At 40.1% G+C, this 18,256-nt stretch overlaps 1 protein-coding gene and 1 long non-coding RNA gene across 3 annotated transcripts in view; one reads left to right on the top strand and one right to left on the bottom strand.

Moving 5' to 3' along the window:
* gpr179 (G protein-coupled receptor 179) overlaps window positions 1–18,256 on the top strand; it is a 51,673-nt gene that overhangs the window by 15,804 nt on the left and 17,613 nt on the right. The window contains exons 3-5 of one of the 2 annotated variants that reach the window (XM_003222597.4): window positions 11,426–11,558; window positions 16,196–16,407; window positions 16,750–16,818. In XM_003222597.4, the coding sequence (XP_003222645.3) occupies window positions 11,426–11,558; window positions 16,196–16,407; window positions 16,750–16,818 (414 nt within the window). The remainder of the gene's footprint in view (window positions 1–11,425; window positions 11,559–16,195; window positions 16,408–16,749; window positions 16,819–18,256) is intronic. The other variant, XM_008113429.3, reaches the window with a different exon arrangement.
* Window positions 16,301–18,185, bottom strand: LOC134299840 (uncharacterized). The gene is made up of 3 exons (XR_010007080.1): window positions 17,695–18,185; window positions 16,657–16,826; window positions 16,301–16,435 (listed from the first exon to the last, which is right to left on the bottom strand). It is a non-coding gene; the product is annotated as an uncharacterized LOC134299840 (long non-coding RNA).

Below are 18,256 nucleotides of genomic sequence, written 5' to 3'. Positions count from 1 at the left end.
AGATTTCCCCCCCTCTCTTTGAACCCTAGAAGAAATGGAGTTTTAGAGTAGCTAAGACCCAGTTATTTACTATTAAGGAATGTAGTTATTTTGTTAATAAACCTTTAGTAATCTTCGAAATTGTACTCTGCATTTTGCCTCCTAAGCTCTAAATTCTTTACAGCCACATGGCACTTCTCGCTCTGCTTGCTGTGAGCTGAATGCACAGCCATAAGTGCCCTGCTTTTGTATTTTGGATGCTCTGCTGTTTTGGGGGCAGTTTTCCTCATAACACTAACACAGGAAATCCTAACTTCAACAAACAATAATTCTCAGGATTCCATAGCATTGAGCCATGGCAGTTAAAGTGCTGTCCAAATGCATTAATTCTACAGTGTAGATGTAGTCTACATCTCTGGAGATTGGGGTTCCTTGATCAGCCACAGAAACCCATTGGGTGACATTAGATGAGTCACACACACTCAGCCCCAGAATATCCCATAGTAGGTTCACCTTCAGGTTGGCATAATTGAGAAATGACTTGAAGGCACACAACTACAAACTTTTCATTGGAAATTCCAATGACAACATAGAGCAGTGGTTCTCAACCCTCCTAATGCTAAAACCCCTTAATACAGTTCCTCATGTTGTGGTGACCCCCAACCATAAAATTATTTTTGTTGCTACTTCATAACTGCCATTTTGCTACTGTTATGAATTGTAATGTAAATATCTGATACGCAGGATGTATTTTCAATCACTGGACCACATTTGACACAAATACCCAATATGTCCAAATTTGAATACTGGTGGGGTTGGGGAGGGGGGGTGTGATTTTGTCATTTGGAAGTTGTAGTTGCTGGGATTTATAGTTCACCTACAATCAAAGACAGTTCGGAACTCCACCCACAATGGAATTGAACCAAACTTGGCATACAGAACTTCCATGACCAATAGGAAATACTGGAAGGGTTTGGTGGGAATTTGGGAGTTGTAGTTCACCTACATCCAGAGAGCACTGTGGACTCAAACAATGATGGAACTGGACCAAACTTGGCACAAATATTCAATATGCCCAAATTTGATCACTGGTGGAGTTTGGGTAAAATAGACATTTGGGAATTGTAGTTGCTGGGATTTATAGTCCACCTACAATAAAAGAGACCCTTGGACTCCACCAAAAATCAAATTGGGCTAAACTTCCCACACATAACCCCCATGACCAATAGAAAATATTGGTCTTTGGTGACCCTCCTGAACCCTTCTTGTGACCCCCCCCCCCCAGGGTCCCGACCCCCAGATTGAGAAACACTGACATGGAGTTTCCTTTTCTCCCTGTCAAAAAGAACGAAGGGAGTTTTCTCTGCAGCATTTACCCTTCTAATTTTACTAGACTTTGCTGCCATAGGAATAACTGGTTTGGATTTCTCTTTTGCTCCCACTCACTCACTTACTTATTCCCTCACTCCCTCTCCCTGCTGCATGTTGCCTAGTTAGTACTATTCACAGCCAGCATCCGTTCTCTTCCTCCGCTATTGCCTTCTTTGCCACGGTTCTCTCCAGCATCCCTCCTGTGTCTCATTTCCCCTTTCCTTCTGGCCTCCCTGCATTATCCTCTCCCACTCTGCCGACCCATCTGCCTCCTTCAGCTGCTCTGTACCTTTGCTGCGCAGCAGGGCTTTAACATGCAAATCTGCATTTAAGCACCTTTTACCGAGTGTGTGTTTATTCATGCGTCTCATCAGGAGTGCTGGGCACAGTCTGTGATGAGCAGGCCCGGATTGGCCCATCGCTTTCAGCCCAATGGGTGGTTGTGGCCACTACTTCAAACCTGGTGGTATGTGACAGGAAACATCTTGGAAGGCCTCCCAGACATGTAAACCAGTAGGGTGCAAGGAAGAGAGGATGCTGTGATATTTCATCACTGGAAAATTAGGGGAAACTCGTATCTTCAGCAACATTTGCATTTGCAGTCTTATCTTGGCTGGAGGAGGGAAGCATTTTTAAAAATGTTATTCAGTACCTGTACTAGATAATTTGGTGCCCGGTGCCCAAGACAAAAACAAAATATAAAGGTCAAAATCCAACACCGCTGCTAGAGTCTGGTGTGTGCCTTCATGTTGTTTCCAACTTATGGCAACCCTATCATAGCAAGATTTATTCAGAAGCAAATTGCTCTCGCCTTCCTCCGAAACAGACAGAGTTTCCAAGGTTACCCAGTGGTTTTCCATTGCTAAATGGGGATTTGGACCCTGTTCTCCAGATTTCTAATCCAGTGTTCAAATTAATATACTATACAGAGTAGATTCTCTTAAAACAATGGGATGGACATTTATTTATTTCGTGTCAAAAGCATTTCAAATACATTTCAAAATGATGGGGGGGGGGGGAAGGAAATCACAAACAACTAAATAGTTTTGGACCAAAAGCGGGCAACAGCAACCGCATTGTCCGTAGCTTTAAACAACTCCTCCTCCGTACATGAGGCAGCGCATTGTGGGCAAGCATACATATGCGGAGTTGTTTGTTCTGCTCAACAGTCACACAGGGTGGAGGATTCCCCGAAGAGCCTCCCTGAAGATTGAGTAAATTCAGTCAGGCGTCCCCTGGGCAACGTTTCTTGTAAGCGGCCGATCTTTCCAAACCCAAAAGCATTGGATGAATGGGATGGACAGTATCAGTGTAGACCATTCATTTCAATTGTTTACTTGAGGCAGGACTAATACTCATTTTCTTCCATTCTAAGATGCCATAATAATAATAATAATAATAATAATAATAATAATAATAATAATATACTTTATTTACATTCCGCTCTGTCTCCCCGAGGGGACTCAGACCAGATTACAGGGTACATATATAGCAAACATTTGATGCTATTATACAATTGACAACAAAGACAGACAGTACATAAACAGAGGCAAAGCTTCCCTCTTTTCTCATCTCCAGTATCTGGAAGCTATGTTTGAATAGGCCATGCTGTCGTTTCATTTTTCCACTCTGAGGAGCCTGTTGTCCATGGACGCCTTCCTGCCAGCATGTTTTTCAGGGGCGCCTTTTACTTTCCCATCAAAGCAGTACTTATTTATCTACTCACATTGCTGTTTTCGAACTGAGAGGTAAGCAAAAGCTAGGGTCCGGCTTGAACTGCCAACCTTCCGGTCAGCAAGATCTTCTATAGCTGGCAGTTAAACCTGCTGTGCTAGCTATGGCCCCATCAGTTGTACAACACACACTAATTTCAGTACCACCAACAGAAAAAAGCTTTATTATATATAAGAAAAGCACCCGTGCTTCTAAGATGCACCCCACTTTTAGAGATGTTTTTAAAAAGTGCCCCTTAGAACTGAAGAAATGTATTTCTTTCCTGAGGAAATAGGGTATTACTTTGTAGTTGATCATCTTTATCCCCTACCCCACCTCCCCATTCACAATTCATTGGGAAGTTCTCCTGCAGAAACCTCACCAAATAAATAGGAATAGCACAAAAGCATTATTCTGGCACATACAGGGGAATGATATTCATATATGACATTACAAAGTTTTAGGAAAACCAGACATACATCTATACTGTAAAATTAATGTAGTTTGAAACCACTTAAACTGCTATGGCACAATGCTATGGAATTATAGGGGTTAAACCATTGAGCTGCTTAACTTGCTGACCGAAAGGTCGGCGGTTCGAATCCTGGGAGTGGGGTGAGCTCCCACTGTTATCCCCAGCTTCTGCCAACTAGCAGTTCAAACATGCAAATGTGAGTAGATCAATAGGTATTGATACGACCGGAAGGTAATAGCACTCCATGCAGTCATGCCGGCCACATGACCTTGGAGGCGTCTACAGACAACGCCGGCTCTTCAGCTTAGAAATGGAGATGAGCACCAACAGCAGAGTCAGACTCGACTGGCCTTAATGTCAGGGGAAAACCTTTATCTTTACTAATTTTATAATAAAAAGACTTATTTGTCAGAGTCCCGGTGCCTCACCAAACTACAGATACAGTACTCAGCCATGGCAGTTAAAGTGGTGTCAAACTGCATTAATTCCATAGTGTAAATTCACCCCAGGATTTTGCCTGGAGTTATATTTGAAAATTCGATATCATGTATAGTACTCATCACACTTGAATACCATAAAGGTAATAGATCATTTGGTGGTTTCTGGTTTTCACAGTGCTCTGGTCCTAACATGTTGAATAAGCACAGGGAACCTGTATATTCATCCAACACAGAGGTTCTCTTTAGAGATCGTAATTGTTGATTAGGAAGATCTGGAGCAAAATGTTTCAATGTGGAGTGTGAACTCCATTATCTTCTCTCTTCTTTCAAAATTGTATATGCCCCCCACACTGCCACAGTCATCCAGTGATTTATAGCCCCCTAAATCAGTAATCTGAGACAATCAATGGCCCTACCCGTTGGAAGATTCACTTATAGTCGCGCATCATAACACAGTGAGTTCTCGTTTCCATCCTTCCTCTTTTGATTGAACAAGTCTTATTCTGTTTTAAATTTAAAAAGGAAACACGGTCTAGCATTGTTAATTAACAGCTCACATCTATCTTTGGCCCTTATTTCCGTTCCATGCTCTTTTTTCTCATGCTGGGTAAATACCAGCGACACATGCTGATCATTATGTGTGTGTAATTAAATCATTTCTTTTGAACCATGGGAGCCCTTTAAATATCCTCTTCCCCAGGCACTTTTGACATTGCAGGCTGTGAGGGGGCTGGATTTAATTCCAGCTATTCAACCAGCTTGTCCTAAATGCATCTGGTGTAGCTTCCTTTGCAATCTCTCCAGCCCACAAAAACTCTCCAATTCCTGATCTGGTTCGGCTTCCTTTTCCCTCATCGTTCTGGTGCAGCTTATACTTGAAACAGACTCTCATGATGTGCTGAAAATAGGACAGATATGTCAACCAAGACAGAGGGTGCACCTACACTGTGTAATTAATGCAGTTTGATGCCACTTTAACTGTTGTGGCTCAAGGCAATGGAATGTAAGGATTTATAGTCTGGTGAGGCAGGAACACTCTTTTGCAGAGCTGGCAAAAGGCCTTGTAAAACTACAATTTCTAGGATCCCATTGCAGTTAAAGTGATGTCGATCTGCATTAATTATACAGTGTAGGTGCACCGTTATTGTTTTGGAAAGGCATGACTTTTAGAGATCATAACCTTTTGGAAAACCAGAATCTCCACAGCCATTTGGAAACGTGATCCTTTTTGGAGATCAATTGGCATTCACATTATTTGGAATAATCATAATCTTTTGGTAAAGTATGATCTTCCTGAGAAGAGTTATAAAGTCAGTTGAGTCCCACTTCTCCTTAGTGATAAATAATATCCACTGATATTCATGCAAGGCAATTAAGGTTTCTCAGTTGTTAGACTGGTATCCCTGGTTTTCTCTTTGAACTGTTAGGAACAAAGATGTCCCAAGGCATAAATTAAATGGTGAATAGGGAGTTCTTTTTCAAACACCCTGTAAATAGCAGATCTTCAAAAGTGTTATTTCAGTTGCCCAAGATGAACATCTACTCTCCCATAAAATATATTGCTTTTAAATCATGCTCTCAAGAGAACAAAATATAAGTAGTCTTGGTTAAAAGTTATCATAGTTGATTTACTTACAAAACTCCATATATTCAGCATATAGGTACAGTACATTGCTTTTTGGTTCAAAGTTTAAACAGTCTGTTCTTTAAGTATTCTATTTCAGTCTCTTCTCTGTTGCATACAGACTAACACTCTCTTCTGATGCATACTGTACTCAACTAACTTCTAATGCATACTGACTGACTTCTGTGGCATACTTAACTACATACTGTACTGACTACATACTATACTGAACTGTACTACATAGGTAAAGGTAAAGGTTTTCCCCTCACATTAAGTATAGTGGTTTCCGACTCTGGGGGTTGGTGCTCATCTCCATTTCTAACCCAAAGAACCGGCATTGTCTATAGACACCTCCTAGGTCATGACTGCATGGAGCGCCGTTACCTTCCTGGCGAAGCGGTACCAAATGATCTACTCACATTTGCATGTTTTCAAACTGCTAGGTTGGCAGAAGCTGGGGCTAACATCTGGTGAGCTCATCCCACTCCCCAGATTCGAACTGCTGACCTTTCGGTCAGCAAGTTTAGCAGCTCAGCAGTTTAACCTGCTGCACCACCGGGGCCCTGAAACTTTCTGGAAAAACCTGGGTTAATCACACATTCTCAGCTTCAAAGGAAGGCAAAGGTAAATGTTTCCCAAAGAAATTCTGCCAAGAAACCCGCACTTTAAATTAGAAATGATTTGAATGCACACAACAAGAATCATGACAACTGCAAGTGTGCATTTGAAATTCTAAGAGATTCACCTAACTGTACCCAAAAAAAAAAAAAGATTCTGAATGGAGCTGAAATGAAAGCATGACAGAAGAGGGAAAATCTGATTTTACATTCTTCTGGTTTACATATTTTTAAAAAACTTTCCCCATTAGAGAAGCAATTTGATTTAGGTGACTTTAGAAAGACAAACAAAAACCACTGTCAAGATCTGCAAGCACAAGATCTGAGAAGCTGATTTGATAAATTGTTACTTCAAAAATAATCTGAAGGATGTGAAAATAATTTGAAATGTGTGTCTCATAATTAAAACTCTTGAACTCAACCCACTTTGAAACTTGAATGCAATTTCATTTCACGTTATTACATCCTACCTGTTGTTATTGCATCTCCTTCATCTAGCCTCCTTTTTTTCTTCATGGCTTTACTGTGCTTTGAAATGTGAAAATGTATTTGCAGGAACAAAAGGTATCTGCAAATAAATACTACTGTGCAAAAAATGCCGCTATGCAAACACTAGGATTTCATGATTTCCACACCAAGTGCACAGATGGAGCAAGCTGCTGGTTCTGTGCATAGTGCATTTTTGTACCTTCTCCCTTTTGGCCTCTGTGCCCCACTTCTGCATCGGCATCTGCTCCCCTGGCGTGGGGTTTGGGGGTCTCTGGGTCCATTGGCATGAAAAGCCCAAGGAAGCTCACCAATGGTTGCTCATGAAATGGTCACTTTAGCTCTTTTGGCACCGGTCACTCCCTGAGGGATTAGTGCGCTCTGCGGCATTAGTGATCCATTTAGGTTTTACGAATAAGGGGATTTGGCCATCGAGCATTTGGCTATTACGATGTTTAAATATTTAACCACTAGAGCCCAGACAGGATGTGGAAACTAACATGAGGAGGCTAGTGAGGAATTGCAAACAATACAAAAGGATAAGGATCAAGACACACGTGGGTCTAAATGAGAAGTTAAGAAGTGCTGTCTAGACAGTAAGGAAAGCTGAATATGAATTGTAATATTTTAACTCTTTCTGCAGAAAGAAATCATAGTGATATAAGGCATTGTTATCTTCACTAACTTGGGTTTGCTTATTTTACTTTAAGTCTCAGGTCCGGAATTTATTAGAAATGTCCAGAGCAAAGTATTGCTAAATAGGTCTCAGGGATTGAATGACAACACACAGCTATCACAGCTCACATTCTATTAAAAGATTCCCTACTAATACCTCAAGTTTCTTGGCCCTGCCGCTCTTCCTTTGTCTGTTTCCTCTTTCTATGTGACATGGATAGAGTTCGGGAAAGTAACTTTTCTAAGATGCAAATCCAATAATCCCTCAAGTGGCCTAGGGACTCTGAGAATTGAAGTTTCAAAATATGTTTCCAGGCTCTGGATGCTGATTGGATCCAGAGAAAGAAATACCGTATATATTTGAGTATAAACCGAGTTTTCAGTTCTTTTTTTAAGACTGAAAAAGCCCCTATTAGCTTATACTTGAGTGAGGGTTCTGGTTGGCTTATATTCAGGTCTGCTTATACTTGAGTATATACATAATTTATTATTTTTCTCTATTATTGTTGTTATTACATTTATTATTTTACTCTATTATTATTGTTATTACATTTTTTATTTTTCTCTATTTATTATTATTATTATTTATTTTAATCTGATATTATTATTGTTATTACATTATTTTTTCTCTATTATTGTTATTACATTTATTATTTTACTCTATTTATTATTACATTTATTATTTTACTCTATTTATTGTTATTATTACATTTATTTTTCTCTTTATTATTATTGCATTTATTATTTTACTGTGTTTATTATAATTGGAAGGATACATAAGCACATTTACATTGAAGAAGGTTAGAATAATGGTTTAATCAGAGTTGGACAGTTTTATCTTAAATTACAGTTTGATGTAAATATTCAAAAACATTTAACCTACTAATGCCTCAATTAATGTAATTTTATTGGTATCTATTTTTATTTTGAAATTTACCAGTAGCTGCTGCATTTCCCACTATTGGCTTACACTTGAATCAATAAGTTTTCCCAATTTTTGTGGTAAAATTAGGCGCTTCGCCTTATATTCAGGTCGTCTTATACGCGAATATATACTTGGTAAGTAAATTAGCAGAAGCAACAGCAGAAGGAACTGTCAAAATCACCTCTGAATATTCCTTGCCTAAGAAAACCCTATGACTTGAAGGTACACACACACACAACCCTTACACACTCACACAATGAGCTCAGTCAAATAGGACATTGAGAACTTTTTTAAAGCAACTTTCAAATCCTGGAAGCAGGCCTGCTATTATGGTGGCTGTTTACATATCACATATATGGAGAATGATGTGCATCAACATTGTAGAATTAGTGCAGTTTGGCACCACTTCAATACTATGGAATTATGGGAGTTGTAGTCAGTATTTAATGCATAGCGCTTAACAACATCCCCAGGGGTTGTCTCACAGTCTGATACAATCATGAATTGGCATCCTTAAATACACATTTCAGGGTGGCAATCAGGCAGTCCTCCAAATGTTACCTAGCAACCCCTTCCTTTCCAAGATTTTTTTTAACGTGACATCAGGTATATAGATATATAAAATAGAAAGATTTGCTGATAACAAATCAGCATTTACAAGGCTTGCTAAACAGGCTGATTTTCCATTTTATGTACAGCTGAAGCATTTTCTGCAGAGTCCACTGTAAACACTGCACATTGTGGATAATAGATTTGCATAATAGCTGGTATTCATAAACCTTTGACTATTGCAAAAAAAAATGTGACCCCACATTGAGTTAAAGGACCCCCATTTGAGGTCAGGACTTTTTTTTCGTGTCAGGAGCAACCGGAGTTGCTTCTGGAGTGAGAGAGTTGGCCATCTGCAAGGACATTGCCCAGGGGACGCCCGAATGTTCTGATGTTTTACCATCCTTGTGGGAGGCTTCTCTCATGTCTCCACATGGAGCTGGAGCTGATAGAGGGAGCTCATCCGCGCTTTTGAACCTGGCAGCCTTCAGGTCAGCAACCCAACCTTCAAGTCACGAGGCTTTTATCCCCTAGGCCACCGGAGGCTTTTTAGGTCAGGACTAACAGATATAGAGGACTTAACCTTGCATTATCTTGAGTGTGATGGCACGTGCAAGCCTTTGGGATAACTATGATGTCTTTACTCGGGGGGCTATCTGTATACCTTTTATTAACATACAAAGGTACTTTAGGCAAGGTGAAAAGATAACCAAAATGAGTTTACTGAAAACAAGATGAATAAAGGGTTAATTCCACCCGGGACTATTGGAAGATAGTTTAAAACAATAGATTAAAAATGGAGATTTTGCTGATTGCAGTCATCTCTCTGGAGTCTTTGAAAGTCCTCTGTCTCTGGTGCAAAGCAGTGGCTCACAAGCTGGAGCCCAAATGTTGTCTCAATCTTCTTTCTTTGTGAAGCCTAAGCTGGTCAAAGGCTTCTGTTATCTCTGGGACTGATGGTATACTGCTGAATGCAGTATTTACTAGTGCTAAGGACGCCTGTTATGGATTGCTAGGCCTAGGGCTGCCAGACAATGACCAGGCCTCTAATCACTGTAGCTCTGTTGCAGAAAGAAAAGGAATCTAGCAGGAAAGCTCTATACAGGCAAATGGAACAGACCAACTAAGGCTGGCCTCTAGGGAGATTTTATGCTTCACCCAAAAACTAATCCAAATGGAGGTATACACTATTGGGAAAACCTAAACAGAGGGAACTGAAGCAAAGGAGAGGAAAAAGAGCCAAGACTTCACATTGAGACATGGAAAATGGCTGGCTGCTGTGATTCTTCGATAGAGAAGTGTCTTCCTTTGGAGGTCCAGCTACAGCTGATATTGACTGGATTATGACATTAACAGCTCCTTTTTATTGATCACAGTCTGAATAGGCTGTTAAATGCATCTGAATAAGTGGACTAGAGTCCACAAAAACATATGGTAGAAAACATGCTAGATTCCTATATACAGTACAGCCACTGCTGATTTTCCAAGACATATCTTGTATGCCTGAAACCATGTATAGTAGTAATAGTGAGTCCTATATACCTGGGTCAGAAGCATGCCACAGAATAGCACCGGAGGACCTAAAGAAACACTACATAGAGGGAATGTTTTTTGGAGCATAGGTAAGCAAAACCATGAATTTCTAATTGCTGGATAAGGGAGTTATACTGTACTTATTTTGGCTAAAAGAGACACAGCAATCACTTTGAATATGTGTTCTGCCTCAGTATACATGCTTTGAAATTTATTTTGAATCCATTTAAGAAATTGACACAATTTTGATTTATTGAAAGTGTTTTGAATATTTGTGTTCTGAGAGCTTTTAATATAGTACATGCATTATCCATCTATATATAAAAGAGTGATGGCATCACGGCGACCCACAAAACAACAAAACTACAGGCCCCCCAACCTTGAAATTTGACGACACAACCCATCATCCAAGGCTCTAGGTTGATACAACAAAAAGAAAAGAAAAATAAAGTCCTAATTAGAGAGAGAGGAATAACTGCTTTTATCCAATTGCTGCCAGTTAGAAGGCTAAGCTCCTCCAACTTGGTCTCCTAGCAACCCAATAAAAATAATAAAAAAACACTAAAAATAATTAAAAACACTAAAAAATTAATACAATAAAATACCATAATAACAAAAAATAACGAAAAATTATACAAGAAAATAATAAAATATAATAAATAAAAAGATAACTTACAATAAAATGAATTGAAAATACAAATAACATCAAATATAAATTACACAACAATTTTTAACCAATACCACCACCACTTTGCCACAGCAATGCGTGGCCAGGCACAGCTAGTATTTTAAAAAATGAATTGTAGTGCTGTGGATTGTCTTTTCAGATATGTGTTTTTTGGTTTGATGTCGCCTAGCATATTAAATATCCTTAGCATGTGAACAAGCAATACAAGGTAAACGGTAGGAATGTTTGATAAGCAGACAAAACAGACTTAATTATTTGCAGGACTTAAAACTATGGCCATTTTAAACGATAACTAGGCAATCCTGAAAAGGAGGACAGACAATCTTAGAAATGTGCATTTCTTCTTTTAGTGTATTCCACAGGAAAACCAGGGCTTTGTGCTTGGAAAATACCTTTGTATCTGCAAACCAGGTTTCTATGGAGCCAGCAGATCTTCCACCTCCTCCTCCTCTTCCCCTGACTCCACAAATAAGGACCAGACTGGTAGGTAGTAGAGTTCCCCTGTTGATTTAAAGAATTTTCATAGTCTGAGATTGAATATGTTAGTCTCTTTATTTACTTGCTCATATATTGTCAGCAGATCCAAGTCTGGACTAGGATTCTGGAAGATCAGAATATGAATTCCTGCTTGGCCACAGATACTTACTGAGTGACCTTGGCCAAGTGACACTCTCTTAGCCTCTGGATAAAATGTTGGGCCAACAATAATAATAGCAGCTACAGCAACTGATCTCCTTTTCAATCCCCTGCTGATGTCTTTAGGAATTTGCAGCTGATCCTTTGGGCTACTACTGCAAAGTTGGCAACCTTGACTGTAATGGATTTAAATGATTGGCCTGCTGGTCACAAACAACATGAGGCAATGTGTTGTCAAAGACTTTCATGGCCGGAATCACTGGGTTGCTGTGAGTTTCCCAACCATGTTCCAGAAGCATTCTCTCTGACATTTCGCCCATATCTATGGCAGGCATACTCAGAGGTTGTGAAATCTGACAACCTCTGAGGATGCCTGCCATAGATGTGGAAGAAACATCAGAAGAGAATGCTTCTGAAACATAGCCATACAGCCCAGAAAACTCACAGCAACCCAACATGAGGCAATTTTCATGTACCACAGTAACATCATTTTGTTTGTTCATTTCTAATTTTCTTCGTGATTCCTTTTCTCTAATGTAGGCATGTCAGTAGTATTGATTTCTTGTACCTGTGCTATCAGAATGTTTTATAATGGATTTTGCGCCACAGACAAAACTATTGCTATTACAAGAGTGAGGTTTGTGTCTAACAGCTTGGTCCAAGTTTGCAAGCAAATAGCTTTAAAAAACTATTTCTGCAGCAGAAAAGGGTAGTTGTATGAGCCACAATCAGATGATTTCATACTCCACTTTGTGTACCCTTACAAATTGTTTTCATCATGTAAGCAATCAGAGAAATATTAACAATTTAGTTAAAGCTACATTCTCTGTGTCTGCTATCTATCAAGATTTTCAGATTGTCCCAGGAAATGGCTTTCTTTGTACTGACCCATTTACCACAGCAGATAGCAGGTTCAGTGCATGTGGAATTACATCAACAAGAACCTGGGGTGTTTAAATCAGAGAGTGTCACTTTAAACAAGGGATGTAATCAAGGAATGTAATTAACAGTTGTAAATCAAAGACTGGGCCAACGATGTAGATGGGTTAGGGAAGAGGATTTAGTGACGCGGAGTGCTGCTGCTGGGAGCTCATCTGACTAATTGGCTCATGACAGATTCCAGATTTTTTTTCTAAAAAAAAATAAATAGAAGAGAGAAATACTTTTTAATTATTTTAGAAATTTTAATTTGGATATAATTTGTCTGTAAGAGATGGTGCACATCATAAAAAAGGATACAAATATCTGAGTCATACAAAATTAGAACAAGAATTTATCTCTGCAGAACAGAAGAAGAATGGAGTGGTATTATAAGAGAAAGATCAGTATGTAGGGTCCAGATCAATTTGCAAGGGACTAGAACTTGGTGCAGAGGGTATAAGCTCGTATGCCATCATTATTATTATAATTATGATTTACAAATTGTTAGGATAAACTTTTGGAGCAGCCATATAAAAGTTATCAAAGGCTTTCATGGCTGGAATGACAGGGTTGCTGTGAGTTTTCCAGGCTTTATGGCCAGGGCCTGCCCTAGGTAATTTTCAAGTGTAAGTGAACAGAATTTTGGAAACCACCCCCCCCCCCTCCAAACCAATCACTGAAAAATAAAAGCATTGGATAAGCGAAAATGTTGGATAATAAGGAGGGATTAAGGAAAAGCCTATTAAACATCAAATTACATTATGATTTTACAAATTAAGCACCAAAACATCATGTTTTACAACAAATCAACAGAAAAAGCAGTTCAATACATGGTAATGTTATGTAGGAATTACTATATTTGCAAATTTAGCACCAAACATTGAACTGGGATATAGGGCAGTGTGGATTCAGATAACCCAGTTCAAAGCACTGAGGGTCCTTCCACACAGCCATATAACCCAGAATATCAAGGCAGATAATCCACAATATCTGCTTTGAACTTTGAGTGAGCTGCCCCTCTCCTCCTCATCAAGCCCACGGCCTTTTCCTTCACTCATGGCACGCGGGAGGGGGAAGGTGAGGCACGCCCGGAGGGGAGGAGAAAAAAAGAAAAAAAAGACAAAAAGGAAGCTTCTCATTTAGGGCATCAGCACCTCAAATGCACCCTCTAGAGGATGGCACCTTCAGAAACCGCGTAGTTTGCCTAACGGTTGAACCGCCCTTGTGTATGGCCATGTTCCAGAAGCATTCTTTTCTAACGTTTCGTCCACATCTTTGGTAGGCATCCTCAGAGGTTGTGAGGTCTGTTGGAAACTAGGCAAGTGGGATTTATATATCTGTGGACGGTCCAGGGTGGGAGAAAGAACTCTTGTCTTTTTGAGGCAAGCGTGGATGTTGTAATTGGCCACCATGATTAGCATTGAATAGCCTTGCAGCTTCAAAGGTTGGTCCTTCCTGCCTGGGGAATCCTTTATTAGGAGGTGTTAGCTGGCCCTGATTTTTTCCTGTCTGGAATTCTCCTGTTTTATGAGTGGTGTTCTTTATTTACTGAACTGATTTTAGAGCATGTGGACAATTTCAACAGAAAGGAGGAAACCATGAAAATGAACAAAATCTGGCTACCAGTATTAACAAACTCTGTAATAAGGTCAATAAATAAAGAATAACACTCAGAAAATGGAGATTTCAGGCATTAAACAATCAGGGCCAGCTAACATCTCCTAACAAAGGATTCCCCCAGGCAGGAAGCAGACAGGCTTTGAAGCTGCAATCCTATTCAGTGGTAATCAAGGCAGCCAGCTGCAACATTCACAATTGCCTCAAACAGACAAGAGTTCTTTCTCCCACCCTGAACACTCCACAGATATATGAACCCCACTTGCCTAGTTTCCAACAGACCTCACAACCTCTGAGGATGCCTGCCATAGATGCGGTTGAAACGTCAGGAGGGAATGCTTCTGGAACATAACCATATAGCCCGGAAAACTCCCAGCAACCCACATAAAAGTTGGTATTTACTGAAGGATAGGAATGGAATTACTCTGTATTTACTTGAGCTTATTTGTGCCATCGACTCTAATGCACCCCTCAATTGAAGCCAAAAAAAGTATTTGCTACCAAATGTTATACACAGTGGCCAAAAGTGAACTCTTTGTAATTAGGCCAAAAAAGTGTACTTTATAGTGGCTGCCTGCTTAGAATTTTTCATTTCAAAGTAAATGTGTTAGTCCACCAAAGCTAGCAATGGAAAAGAAAACCTTGGGGTGCATCTATGCTGTAGAATGAATCTACTTTAATGGCCTTGGTTCAATGCTATGAGATCCTGGAGGCTGTAGTTTGACAAGGCCTTGAGCCTTCTCTGCCAAAAAATGCTGATGCCTCACCAAACTACAGATCCAACATTGAGCATAGCATTGAGCCCTGGCTATTCTATTAGAGGTGACATCCCTCAAAGAAGAGTCCAGGTGTAGCTCCTAAAGCAGCTTCCCATTTTGCTTTGGCTCAGCACTAGGTAGGTTTCCCCTTGACATTAGGTCTAGTTGAGTCTGACTCTGGGGGGTGGTGCTCATCTCTATTTCTAACCCAAAAAGCTGGCATTGTCCGTAGATGCCTCCTAGGTCATGTGGCTAGCATGACAGCATGGAGCACCGTTACCTTTCTGCCTGAGTGGTACCTATTGATCTACTCACATTTGCATGTTTTTGAACTGCTAGGTTGGCAGAAGCTGGGGCTGACAACAGGAGCTCACCCAGTCCACAGATTTGATCTGCCAACCTTTCAGTCAGCAAATTCAACAACTCAGCAGTTTAACCCGCTGCTCCACCGCAGCCTCATTGGCTCAGCACTAAGATGACCATATTACGTGAATCTAATGCACAGCCTCATTTTAATGAGATTATTTAGTCAAACAAGCAGAGGAGATCCGAGTAATATGGTATATAACCTTGTAAAAACAAAAAAGATCAAGATTTTCCAACTGAAATTACCAAAGATGTGTTTTGATTGAATGAACAGCTTGGAATTACAGTAGTTGATTTATAGCTATATAAAGATGGAGTTGCAGCCGGTTAAACCACTGAGCTGCTGAACTTGCTAAATGTAAGGTTGGCAGTTTGAGTCTGCAGAGTGGGGTGAGCTCCTGCTGTTAGTCCCAGCTTCTGTCAACCTAGCGGTTAAAAAACATGCAAATGTGAGTAGATGAATAGGTACCGCTTCAGCAGGAAGGTAACAGCACTCCATGCAGTCATACTGGCCACGTGATTTTGGAGATGTCTACGGACAATGCCGGCTCTTTGGCTTAGAAATGGAGATGAGCACCACCTCCCAGAGTCGGACACAACTAGACTTAATGTCGGGGGGAAACATTTACCTTTTTAAAGATGGAGGAACAAAGGATTATATTTATTTTTCTGAAAGTGTTGTTCCTTTACAGCTTCTTTCTATCATAAAAAAAACGTTGCACAGATTTCTCAGGACATAGATAAATCTGAGAAAGTAACCAGCCATGGCAATCATGAACTAAGAGCTGCTATTTTAACAAACTCCCTTTGCAAACATAACAGGGGAACGGGTTTCCCAGTATGGAACAACGGATTCTGGGAACTTGTTGGAGTGCCGCCCCTGTCAGGAGGGATGTACCACCTGCATCGATGACACACCATGTCTGATCCAGGAAGACTGGTCCTTGCGCGCTGCAGTGCTGGCTTTCCAGGCTTTCTGCATGCTGGCCGTTTTCTTCAGTATGCTGGTCTCCTATCACTTTAGGAAGAGCAAGGTAAGGGCAGTGCCGAGCAGTGGAAATACTGGGTGGATTTCAAAAAGAACAGGGATCAGAATTGACATTTCTCAACTTTTCCAGTTGTTTATCTACAACTCTCATCATCCCAACTGCCATGCCAGTGAGATGATGCCTATTGTAGTCCAATAGGGCATGAGGGTATCAGTTTGGAAAAGCTAAATTAGAGTGTATGTTTCTTGGACTCAAAACATATCACCACTATCCCATTTCCCCTTTGTTTTCTACCTGACTTGAATGTCTGCACTTCCTCCAAAGCTACCATTCATCTTCGGTTGTGTTGGGAGCACCACCATTTCACATTCATCTCTGTTTTCCTAGAGGATTCGGGCTTCAGGAGTTCTTCTTCTGGAGACAATACTCTTTGGCTCACTCCTGCTCTACTTCCCTGTGAGTATCTGGGTTGGATCAAATGGGTGGAATTCAAAACAGATTTTATTAGTATAAAATCAGGTTGAACAATGGGTTGTTGTGAGTTTTCCAGGCTGTATGGCCATGTTCCAGAAGCATTCTCTCCTGACATTTCACCCACATCTATGGCAGGCATCCTCCGAGGTTGTGAGACCTCAGATGCTGGATGATAGTGATAGAAGGCCTCCCCACCATTACTTTATGGGGAAAATTAATCTCTATACCATAATGTGGTATACATAGCTCAATTCTCCTACATCAAGGGTTACCAAACTAAGGCCTGCTGCCCTCAAAGATCATTTTCTCAGCCCATGCCCTAAACTTTAGATTTAGGATTGCTTTCAGTCTGAAATGACTTGAAGGCACACAACCATCCTAATTAACTTGAGTATCTCATCAGTCAAAAGCAGGCCCACATTTTCCCATTGAATTACTGACAAGTTTATGTTGATTAAAATTGTTCTTCATTCTTCTTTCTTTATTTATTTTTTTGCAAATAAGATATGTTGAGGGTCCATAGAAATTTTTTTAAAAAATTCTTCAAACATGAACTGAGGATTCTGTCCTACACCAACTGAAACAGTTTTCTGTACTCAGCAAAGGAGTCTGTCCCATTTTCAGTCAAATTTAACTGCTTCCCTTCTATCAGCATAACATCTGGAGAGGGCATCTTGTTCTTTGTTCACAGGAACCAAACTTATTTGCCTGGCCCTGACCTGATATAATCAGGCAAATATACCAGATTTATATATTTATTTTAGCATGTATAATTCATTTGGCTCCTGCTGGTTACGTGGAATGACAAAGAGCAATGCAAACCTTTGAAGGCTGCCCCACTAATCACAGGACACTTACCTTGGACTTTTTTTTTTCCTCCAAAGATTTCCCAGAGTATATTCCTAATCCTGCCTTTTGAGGCTTGATGGCTAGATGCTTGCAATGGTTTTGGATAAAAATGGAAACGCAACTTCCTGGGATGATGGATTCTGTGCCCCAAGCCAATTTCTGCACTTTGTAGAATATAGAGCCATACATTCTTGATCGCTACATAAACCAGAAAAACAGTCATAAGGTTCTGAAGATTTATTAGTCCATAGAATCAGATCTTGAGGAGTCAGCAATAAGGAATGAAAATTATTACAATGCTATTTGTGAAAGACCCTGGGAGATCTGGCTAGCTGACTGTTTGGAGGCAGACACCCCCCTAAGGCTGAATGCTTAAGTCTGAGTTTTTGTTTCCTTGGACTGGCCTAATAATAATAATAATAATAATAATAATAATAATAATAATAATAATATCCCACCACCATCTCCCCGAAGGGACTTGTGGCAACTTACAAAGCACTCCAGGGTGCACATATAACATACAACAGGTAAAAACGGTACAAAAGTATACATAAAATTATAACCACAACCC

Source organism: Anolis carolinensis, chromosome 6 (genome assembly GCF_035594765.1).
Source record: "Anolis carolinensis isolate JA03-04 chromosome 6, rAnoCar3.1.pri, whole genome shotgun sequence".
NCBI lineage: Eukaryota > Metazoa > Chordata > Lepidosauria > Squamata > Dactyloidae > Anolis > Anolis carolinensis.
Note: the sequence above shows the minus strand (reverse complement) of the source record. Positions and strands in the feature narration are given on the sequence as shown.